The 11,864-nt window shown below is 34.8% G+C and overlaps 1 protein-coding gene across 3 annotated transcripts; it reads right to left on the reverse strand.

The window, feature by feature from the left end:
• Positions 1-683: 683 nt before the first annotated feature.
• On the reverse strand, positions 684-11,086 carry LOC141668320 (paired amphipathic helix protein Sin3-like 3). Of its 3 annotated transcripts, none has more exons than XM_074475136.1 (24): positions 10,780-11,086; positions 10,575-10,605; positions 10,340-10,470; positions 9,555-9,710; positions 9,265-9,457; positions 9,086-9,184; positions 8,804-8,968; positions 8,526-8,712; positions 7,732-7,868; positions 6,749-6,824; positions 6,625-6,654; positions 6,125-6,399; positions 5,878-6,032; positions 5,438-5,565; positions 5,100-5,354; positions 3,837-4,493; positions 3,643-3,719; positions 2,432-3,061; positions 2,232-2,323; positions 2,014-2,152; positions 1,783-1,935; positions 1,467-1,627; positions 1,278-1,389; positions 684-1,176 (listed from the first exon to the last, which is right to left on the reverse strand). In XM_074475136.1, the coding sequence occupies exons 3-24, from the start codon at positions 10,411-10,413 to the stop codon at positions 1,027-1,029; spliced, it is 4,101 nt and encodes a 1,366-aa protein (XP_074331237.1). In that variant the 5' UTR covers positions 10,414-10,470; positions 10,575-10,605; positions 10,780-11,086; the 3' UTR covers positions 684-1,026. The 3 variants fall into 3 exon arrangements, with proteins under 3 accessions (XP_074331237.1, XP_074331238.1, XP_074331236.1); XM_074475137.1 differs by having other exon boundaries at positions 8,526-8,709; positions 10,715-11,086; XM_074475135.1 differs by having other exon boundaries at positions 10,715-11,086.
• Positions 11,087-11,864: the final 778 nt, after the last annotated feature.

The raw sequence follows: 11,864 nt of genomic DNA on the forward strand, positions 1-11,864 counted from the left end.
ATCTTTAAATAAAAATTAAAAATTTTAGATTAAAAAAATCTGAAAATGAAATATCTTAAGAAATACCCATATGTTGACTAACAGTAATGATCAAAGCTAATGAGAGTAAAAAGTGTGAATAATGTAATGGGTTACAAAGATAACGATGCAGAGTCTTGATTTTAAATTATGAAAACTCAAATAGGGATAACGGCAACGTGTGTATATTTGCGTTTATTCGTGATAATGACAATGATTTGTGTATATACTTCCATACATATCAATGATTTTTCTTCAGTTATATAGATAAACTCTAACCTAATAAATAGATATCTATTATGTGTGTATGTATATGGATAGTGAATTATAAACTCTAACCCAAATATATTTTCTTTATCAAAAAATTGTAACTCCATTCATCTATATATGAGCTAGTATATTTTTTTTTTTAATTACGTTTTTCTGTCAGCTAACGAGGTTTTAAAATTAACTGTCACGTCAGAAAGAACCTGACGGCGTCAGAATCTTTTTAACAGAAAAATCTGATCCAAAAAAATTTGAAAGTTAAAAGACCCGATTTACGGAATCTTTTATTCAGGGACCTATCGCATAAAACTATATAAAACCAGAATAGTTCAGGGACGTATCATCTGATTTTCCCTTTCTAAAACCACATGAATGCAAAATGTAAATTACACAAAAACTATAAAACTATGCTACTTTTAACTTTATTGCACTGGTGTACGGAATCGATTACAGTTATAATTCAACAAGAGCTGCTACAAGTGCGCTTCAACTTCTCATATCTATTGGGTAAACAACTGTGCAGCAGAGTACTTGAGAATAAAAGAGACGCAGCTTTATGAAGTCGTTATTTGACTTCTCAAGATATTGCTACAGGATACATCAACTAAAAGACTACCAAAACACAGCAAATGGTGTGCTAGCATGTGAACTTCACCACTAGCTTCAGATGAGACATATTTCCTTTTTTTTCTTCTTTTTCAAGTGACACTACTACTCTACAGGCTGTATAATTGCATTATCCTACGAGGCACATAGCAATCTGTTAAACCTTTCTTTCCGGGCAGAACTAGCATTGGAAGGATTTTCCGGGTCACCGTTTGATCGATTCAAATGATTAGTTCTCCTTTTTATCCGACAAAAGACATCTTCAGTATCTAAAACATAAGACACCTGCCAATAGCCAACTTTCTTTAGCTCCCAGAAGAGTCAGCGTCATAATATGGATATAGATATAATACATTAATAGAAGAAATAAACTTTCTCAAGATCACCTTGTATGAATTGCACGATATCTTGCATTCGAGACCATTAAAAATTTGAAGCTCTTCCATGGCCTGGCTAGTTACAGAAATTTCATCTTCACATGCAAATTTGCGCTTATTTCTGCAGAAAGATGTGAATCGGTGTTGACATATAATGGATACGAAAATTGGAAAAATATCTTGCGTCACACAAAGTACCTCTTCAAGGCTATCCCCGGCTTCTTCGTGCCTCGGACAAGGGAAAGGAAATCATTGTTCATATAAGATGCAAAGTTTGGGTCCATGGAAACAGCAGTCACTTCAGGCTTCTCATTCCCGTAATCCATAAGTTGTATAGACACATGCAGTGGTGCAGATGACTGTAATTCAGGTCAAATTATATTAGTCCAGACTCCAGATATATTAAAAAAAATGGACTCCAAATCTTCAGATATGCTTAAAAGGAGGACAAAAAATAGTGTAGACTTACACATTCAATACGATAAAAGGAGGACAAAAAATAGTGTAGACTTACACATTCAATACGATAAATGTTCTCGTCATGAAGTAGGACACGAGCATTGTCATGATATACTGTATCCACAAAGCTCCCGCCACTTCTTGATTTTTCATATGCATATAGCTGGAGAAGTTTGTTGTCCATCTCATCTGTTGCAACTGCTTGTAACTGAAAGTATGCCACCAGAAAATCTGAATATATAGTGACAAAACACAGAAAGAAATCAAAGAATAATGCACACGGTACCTGTTTGACAATTTTATATATCAGTTTGTCTAATGTGAAGAGGACATATGACTGGGCTCCCATCATAGCTCGGCAATCATCCTCAAATTTTGTATTATCAGATGATCCATCCAGCAGACTATAGAATGAATTTATAAATCTGTACAACATAAAAAATTCTGAGTAACGTTTAATGACTTGTACAATATTTTTTAAAGAAACTTGAGAATATAACTCACCTAGCATATAAATCATTTGGGGTTTTATCATTTAAACCCCTCCAATTCTTTTCAGCAGATGACTTTGCAGACTTTATTCTATCATAGAGTGTCTATTAATTGGTAGAGCATAATGATCAGAAGGATGTAAAACTGGAAGGGCAATCAGAACTTGCAGAAATATAAATAACTAAAAGTATCTCTCAGAAAAGTGAACTTACTTGATGAAGCCGAAAAAGCACATATAAAGAATCATTTCCATAAAAAATTTGAGATATCTTTTTTTCCTCCTTTGATGCTGAAGGCACATGCATGATGAGAGGCTTTACTGACTGTAAAAAACTTCCAGAAATGGGTGCATGAATTCCATCTCCTTCATTATCATGGGCATCAGCTGTTCCTTCAGCCTCGCCCTCACTCTCAGCCTTTTCCTCATGTTCTCCTGCTTCAGGATCATGGGAGCAATCTTCTCCATCAGCAGACTCACTTCTTGAAGCTTCACCATTCTCAGAGGCAATCTCTGTGTCTGATGATCTGTGAGCACTTTCATCACCCTCATTATAGGGATCAACGTCATTTTTAAGTCCCTCTCCACCACAAACTTCTTTTTTCTGTCTAGTTTGATATTTTTGCACATTTGTGGTTTCAATTTTAATTTTTCCAGTAACATCTGCAGCAGAATCTCCATATACTTGGAAGTTATCTTCTTCAAAATCTCCATTCGGGGATAATTCACCCTCCTCTCTTTCAATTTTGTTGTGTCCAACAGATTCCTCATTACATTTCCGAACTCTGATGCTTTCTGGAATTGCTCCAATCGAAGATGAAACTGGTATTGTACCATCACCGCCCTGTAGCATCAAGTAAGAAAAACATCATCAAATTTTTCAAAGAGGCAATTGACAACATAACAAAGCTACATCTTTGTCATATGGTCAATTGTACACCGTTCTACGAGTATTTTGTATACAACCTTTTATTTTCATATCAATATAGAGCTTAATTTTAATTTAAATATTCAGATTCAAAACAATCATAACTTGTAAGTTGTAACCAAAGGCCTCTAGATCTAATTGTATCTCCCTTGTTCCCTTTCTGGGAGGTAGAGGGTTCAAACCTTCTCAAAGACAAGGTAGGTGGGTGATTGTGTTTAGCTATCAAAAAACATTAAACTTATATTATTCCTCAAGTTAATCAGAAACAAATATGTTTACAGTTATTGAACAGGTAAGATTATGCTACATTATGGATCCATAGAAATGGTCAAAGTGCATCTACTTTCATGAGAATCACAAGAATGAAGTAAAAACTAGGTTGTAAAGTATAAAAACCCCTTTTATCATTCCATAACCAATTAATCGGTTCAATTTGAAATAGAGCAGAATAAACATGCTTCAAAATAAAGAACTTTTGGACACAATATGAGCAATACCTCCGACAAAGGCAACTTCTCAGAAAGTCCATCATCAGCTGCAGCTTTACCAGGTTTTAATGGAGTTGCACAGAGACCTGGCAGGGGGATAAGTAACTAAAATGAAGAATTTGAATATTCGGTAACAATTTAATAATGAAAAATGCACAAGGAAGAAGAGGACAAGCGAAAGCACAAATCGTAAGAGTGCCTACCCGATGTATGTCCACCTTTGACCCTTCTATGATTTTCCTCTACTCCAGCTGAAATTGAGACACTTGAACATGCTAGGTGTTCACATTTTCCGATCCTTGATGTAATATCTGCCGCAATTGCAACTATTTGTGCATTCCCATTCTGGCACGAATCACTTTTATGTGCTGTATGATCTGGATCATGATTACCATTTTCCTTGGCCCCGTTACCGGAATTTACTAACCATGCTCTGGAGGTACTCGAATACTCCGGTGGAATATTATCATCTCCATTCCTAGCTGGGTTTGACTGTTTGCAATTACTTACAATCACAGAACCAGGAGGACTACCATCACTTTCTCCACAACTAGGGCCACCACCATTACCCTTGATAAAATCTTCAGTGTCCTCTGCACAATGCTGATGAGATGGAACACCAAGCACTGGTTCAAGAAATGTTGTCCACACCTTCATAACTTTATCCAATTGCTCGGTTGAACATATTTCTCCACAGGAATATTTAATGAGCTGATAAAGGTCTTCATGAATGTCCAAGTCGGGATATTCGAAATCCAAATTGGGTACAATAGGTCTTCTGTTACCAGCGCCGATAGATAACAATACATCATACTCTCTACGTTGCATTTCATTGATTTCTTTGATCTCGGTCAACAATGCTTCAAAAAAAATATGCAAGTGAATAACCTATGCATGTTGAATATAATTTACAAGTTCGGACTACTATGTTCTTGCATGTCTTGCACTTTTGCAGACTTGTACAACTCATGATATAGATATAGGTCACTATTCCAATCTAATTCCTATTTTATAATGGTCCAGGGCTCCCATCCCCACAACTCATGATATACATAGACACATGATAAAATAGAAAGGAAGATTAGTATTGATTACATATAATCTCATAGTAGACAACATGGAAGGAAACATAGAGCAATAACATAAACAAAGATGAATGACGTTTAGCACTGTGATTGACAGCTAACAGCCAGTAAAGCATCAAAGAGGAAGGGTGAGTAAAGAGAGGAGACTTCAGATTCACAACAGTACAAAGAGATAAGTCAATAAAAGAGAGAGCAATTGGCCGCAATCAATTATACAGCAATATTCAGCAGTTATCGGCCGTGATGACTCATATCACAGATATTTGAATAAAATCAATAACCACATATCTTACCCATTTTTAGAAGAAAAAGTACATTAAATAAGCTAACCGTAAACACACTATCTGTCAAGTTAAGTGGGGTAATAAGTTTAATAAATACCTTTTGTGCTCAAGCTTTTTGAATCCTGCTGCTTGAAATAAAAACTCCTGTGATCAAGTGATTTATGGTAGTTCTTAGAATAGATTTCAGCCCAAACTTTATTGAAATCAGAACGGCATCTCGCCCACTCTTCTTGTTTCTGCTTCAAGCGTGTTAAGATAACTGGCAGCGCAAGAGGTGCATTTTTCCTTAATACATCCATCACGTCAAGCCCATGATCACCATACAAACGTTCAATGCACCTTAGATTTAAAGCTATACAAAACCAGAGAAAAGAAGTTAGCAAGGAAACAAATATTAATACCCTAGAGAATCATTGGTCACTTACTAGATCTAACCTGTAAAATGGTCTTCGATATGAACAATATTGTCTGTTTTGATGGTATTATCATTGATCCTGTCTAATAATTCTTCTACGCGTTTTGTTGTCACGTTCACGGATTCTAATAACATGTCCAATTCAAACCTGACATCATACATATGGATAACATGAACAACGGGAATTCTAAACAGGTTACAATCTAAAATATGGGTTCAAAATATTGACAGCTGCAAAAAATAGAAGCTGAAATACTTCAGAAAGCCTCATTTAAAATTTAAAATGGCTAGAAATATTTCAGTCCAGAAAATATCATTTTTTCAGGGAAGAATCATCGGCATTACTGAATAAATCAGCAAGCATGGGCGACCTTTCACCAGATGCAATATGAAAGAATGAGGAGCAAATATAATGACAGCAGTATGCAATTTAGCAACAAAAAATGGCAAAAGTTCTTACCTATCATCTTCACATCGAAACAAGCTTTCCTCATACTGGTTTTTTCGCATGTGTTTAAAAGAGTAATCCTCACTTCCTGAAGTGACTGAAACCCAGTGATCATTCAATACTTCAACACCAATATTTGTTCTCTGGCTTACTGAAGGAATTGGATACTGCATCGATTATAATAATCAAAATAATGAAGTAAGCCTTTGTGAGATGAATAACTCAAATATTAAATGCACCCAAGAGACGGGATACCTACATTGTTGGGCAAAAGACGGTAACTAGGTGTGCAGCTCTCACAGTTAGAAAGGTCAAGTTCGTGAATTGGTTTTGCCAAAAACTTATCCTTGCTCGAAAATAAAGAGATCTTATTTCCTGAGACATCCTTGTTTCCAGGGCCTACTCCTTTATCTAGTCCATCCCTTTCTTTGCTTTCGCGATCCGTAATATCATTATCTCTATCAAGTTCTCGATCTCTATCTCTATCATCCATCTTTGCCGATCTAGGTAAATGCCCATCACTCCACAAAAATCCTGTACGAATCCAGGATCGGTCAAAACTTGAGAAACTAACAGGGATATAATCCGTTAGTAATAACATAATGGTCATAATTTAAAATGAACTGTAGCCTATGTCTGAGCTGCGTAAACTCAGTTTTAAATGTCAGAAAGACTCCAAAAAAGCCAGAACTTTGTATTAATATTGTAAGAGGAAATTACAATAGGACAATAATTCGAGTGGTGAACCACAGTACTTACTTTTGCTCAGAATACCAGCAAGATGACCAACTGCATGAAAGGCTTCAATTAGTGAGTATTCCACAAATGCAATCATTCTAAAAATAACTAGCTAGCAGTAATTTACTAAATCATGATATCTTACCGATCTTATCAGAACGATTTATGATTTCACTGAAGCCTTCCATAAGGTCTGAATACCTACCGATAATGTTACCCACCTAAACACCAAAAAATTGCTCAAAATTATTAACTCTAATTGTGCACTATAACATGTGCCGCATAGTAAACGTATTCATGAATGAGGAATCTACAACCGTCTGCATTCATCAAAAAGGTCTGAGATAACAAGGTTCCTACTCTAAGCAGTTATGCATACCATCTGCGTTAATGACTATAAGTATTCCTTAGAAATAAAATTTATAATGCTCTGTACATTCCAATTTAAACTCCAATCTATGTGTTCCAATTTATAAGTCCTCTTCATGTAATCAAATCAATTAACTATAATTTCCTAGACAGTATTGGAAATCAACATCATACACACAATGAAGAAGAGATAGAAACAATGAAGTCAACTCTTTTTATCATTGAACCTCTCTGTATACTGCTGCATGCCTTCATACCGCAACAAAGTTTGACATATTTAACTTGTAAAATGTGAAGCAATGTACACTCAGATTAAATAAGAGAGACTATATTTGAATGGCCCAGTCCTGTAGTAGGTCAATAGTTACCCATTAGTAGAAGTAGTTAATTGCTTTTAAATAGTAGACTACTTTGATAATACTCTCAGAAAAAATTTTCTATGGAGACTTCCACCAACTCTCTATCTCATAAACTACCTTTCACTCACTGTAACTTCCTAATAATCATCTAATTATCGTATTCTTCTTCTATATCCTGTCATTTCTCACTTATCAATATTCTATTCCTAAGAGATATTCTTCTTCTATATCCTGTGATTTCTCTCTTATCAATATTATATTCCTAGGAGAAGTTTAACTCGCCAGCAATGATAAATTTTACTAAACACTGTCTTGCAAATCAGCATATGCTTAAAGCACCAGAAAATATAACCGAGTGTTAACATAAAGATAATGATGTTATAAACATCACAAGCCTTACCAGAGAATCCAATTCTGCTCGTGAGATTATGCCTCTGTTGAAAACATCAAGACACCTGTAAATTTCCAGGTACTGCTCTGAATTATGTAGTCTCTCCTTCACCTTCTCAAAAAAAGAGCATCCTTCTTCAAGCATACCTGAATGAACAAGAACTAAATTACAGCAGAAGATAACACCAAAAAGTCATGTGATCAAATTTTAAAAAAAATGAGAAGAAGAATAACAAGGAATGGCCAACAGAAGGTACTTCCCTATAGTTATGGATTCAAAGGACAATACACACACTTACTCTGCAGAACAGTCCTTACATTCTTACATAAAAGTTTTAAAACAGAACCATCCATTAAGTGAAAACTGCAAACCGTGAATTTTAGAAAGCTTAGTACCCAAATGTCAAGTGTGTTTGGAGATCTGGAACCAATGACATAATGCAAGTCTGGAGAATTTTTAAACTTCGCTAAATTGTCTGACAAGGTCGCTTTTAGAAGAAAAAGATAGGTCATCATGTGTCCACAAGTAAATCTAGTGTGTAAAACTCTTATACTTTAAATAAAATTATAAACAATGTCAAATGTACAACCTAAAATTTAACCCGGGTTTCTACTGAACGACTACCACTTCTAATTGGTACCGAGTAATCTAGTTAACTGCTGACATTACAGTACAAGCCTAAGACAAGTAGATAGAGATATTCAATAGTGGCAACCATTTTAGACAGGTTCGGAAAAAAAAAAGTTCTGCACCTTTATAGTATGGGTCAGTGACAGTTCCGTCAAGTTTATGGGTATGCTTACGTTTTTGTGGAGAACATTTCACATCATGATCGATATCTTTATCATCTCGATCCCTGTCTTCTCTTCGCTCTGTGTCTTTGTCACCACCCCTTCGCTGCTCTTTGTCAACTCTCACCAGCTCTTTATCATCTGGATCAGATCGGTCAATGCTGAAGTCTCCGTCAGCATGTGAAGTTATGCCTTTCTGCTGGCAGAAAAACCAGAAAAGGATTTTATTATAATAAGTAAAAGACAACTGAGAATTCTATATTGTTGATTTACAAATTTAACTTCTCTACATGTATAGGCCTCATGGTTGTCATAGGTGAGCTCCTATCATCACAATGCAGGGTAGAATTCCTGCCAGTGTGAGGATAATGAAGCGACGCTGTTCCCGTCGAATCGGGTAAAAAGTGAGCGAACTCGACTAGAAGGTCTGTGTGATCACGAAACAGCTCAGAAACCTGCAAGTGGATGGAAATTAACCCACAATAAAAAATAGAAGCTCTAGAATACTAAGGACAGAAACAGTATAACGGAATGAAAGGTGTGAATCTACACAGTAGATAAAACAAACATGCCTCGCGATAAACATCTTTGATGCTTTTGTTTTCCCTTCTGTACATATTTAAGATGTCGAGGAAAGACTTGTACACTTGATCATCACCTTGAAACCTTGTCTGTGCAGGCACAAGGCATATCAGTTGTGAATCAGGGAAAGGACAAGTAAATAAAGAGTTCAATAGAATATAGCTTTTACCTTAATTTTGTTTACAAATTTGATGGCCTCTTCAAATTCAACAGGCTTCTTTGCCGGGTCTGGACCGTCTGGTTCACCCTCTCGAATAGTAATCTCATATCCCTTCGGCAAAAAGGTATTAAATCCTAAAATCAGTGCATGGTGTCCTTTAAATATTTCTTTTACCCTTGCTATGACACCTTTCGTATCAATTCTATCAACAAGAAATGAACACAAAAAGAGACGAATGATTAGAAAATTCGTTTAACATGCATCAACAGAAACTAGAATAAAGAATGCAATAATCAAACCTTTGAGCCTTAAAATCTTTCATAACTTCGAGAAACTCATCATATTGTTCTCTTTTATCATGAAATATGTCCTTGACAGCCTTCAGGTATGTTAGGGCATCATTTGTAGTTAGTTTCTGTGTGCCGCCTCCACCATTCATTTGAGCTTGCGCGGAGCTTTATATTTAAAAAATATAAAGAAATAAAATCAACTGTAAGATTATTTATTGCCAAATCAATTATCAGAGTGAAATCCCTTGCCAGCTACTATATAAGTGCAACACTTTAAGTTGACTACATCTGTAAAAGCTATACCATATAAGTCTAGCCAACAAAGCTATACCATATAAGTCTAGCCAACAAAGTTTTCCCAATAAAAAACCAACTTTCCAATTCGAAATACACAAATAAAATAACAAGTTTTCCTAATAAAAAACCAACTTTCCAATTCGAAATACACAAATAAAACAACAAGTTTAATAAGAAAATTATTAACTACAACACCAAGAACAACATATACAAAGTACGAACTTTTATAAATAAATTCCAATTGAAGTAAATAAACATCAGAACTGTTTATATTTGCATAATTCATAAATAAATCAACATTAATTTCAACACACAGCTATCAAGATTCAATTTTTATTCTTAGCTAAAAAAACTCTGCTTTAAGTAACAACTATCACAACACAACAAATACAAACTCGTCAACAAATTCAATTTTACGCCAACAATCCACAACAACATACACAATAATCAACCAACAGCTATTACCAAAACAATACGAAAAACCAGATAAAACTTACGTTTCAGCTTGCGAAGAGACCACTGGACGTTTAAGCTGCAAATTCATATAAGCATCATCTACAGACCTCTTCATCTATCGAATTAATTTCAACACTTGAACAAATCATCCATCATCTATTTTCCAAACTCCCTAATTCAGTCAAATTAACAAAAACAGATCTAATTAAGTCCTAATTACAATTAAGCAACACTAATTAAGCTTTATATAAATTACACGTATGAATAATTAATTACCTGTAAACAGATCACTTTTAGATGATATATCCTGTAACAGAATCAACAATTACATTAACTGTAAGTAAAGATAAGCATATATGATAATATTATTTAATAAGATTATAAATTAAAAAAATAAAAAAAGGAGATAAATTTACAGAGATAACAATTAAGATCTTTCACGCGGCTTAGAATAGAGCATGTAATTTCAACGAGAGATTACTCGTTAGAAGCTGTCTGTAAATTCTCTGCAAATTTGGCGTCTCTCTCCTCTCTCTCTCCCTCTCTATCGGGTCTCTCTCTCGTATCTCTCTCCGTCTCTCTCTCGTATCTCTCGTCTCTCTCTCTCTCGTCTCTCTCTCTCGTATCTCTCTCCTCTCTCTCTCGGCTCTCTCTCCTCTCTCTCGGCTCTCTATCTCTCGGTATGTAAACAATATATGTATGAATGAATGTATCTATCTCGCTATCAGTAGAAAGAAAGAGAGATTTGAGGGTGAGAGATTTGGGTTATAAATTTGGTCTTTATAACCAAAAAATAATAAAACTGTTGTGCTCGTTAATGTCATTACAAATAGTTGTTGTAATATAAAGTTATTAGATTTAATTGTTTATTTTTTGAAGAGACCACACTTTAATATCTTTTATTTATGTTCATAAGAAACTATACTTACTTCAGGTAAAAGTGTAATTCCAACTTTGAACTAATTGCAATTGTATATGTCTTAGACAAATTTGAAACAGATTGTGTAAATTTTTAATAACTAATTGGATAATAAGTTTTACGCTCCAAGTTGTTACTGATTTTTTTTAGAAAAAATGTTATTATATCTTATAATGCTCATGTTGCACTAAGGTTATTATATCACTTTGGGGTGAAAAATTGTACAAAATATCACTTCTGAAAAATACGACATAAAATGTCATTTCAAGATATTATATCGTGTAGCATTTAGGCAAAAGGCCCAAAACGCTAGACGATGCATGCAGCGTCTTGTGTCTCTTTTGAAATAAGAGAAAAAAACAAAAAACATACAAAACTCATGTGAGGGCTATCACATAAGTGTTTGTTATCAAAATATACCTTTGAAATTGAAGTGGGATGGTTTAAATTGAGGGTTGCCACAATAGTGTTATAGTGTTGTGTGATCAAAATGTACCTTTGAAATTGAAGGGTAAATTCTACTGAGTCGTCGTACGCTCATCATTGTTATATGGTTCTGAGTGTTGGGCATTGAGAAAAACAAAAGAGCGTTGGTTAGAGACGACATAATTATGTATGTTGCGTTGGATGTGTGGTCATACAATAAC

Source organism: Apium graveolens, chromosome 6 (assembly GCF_009905375.1).
Source record: "Apium graveolens cultivar Ventura chromosome 6, ASM990537v1, whole genome shotgun sequence".
NCBI lineage: Eukaryota > Viridiplantae > Streptophyta > Magnoliopsida > Apiales > Apiaceae > Apium > Apium graveolens.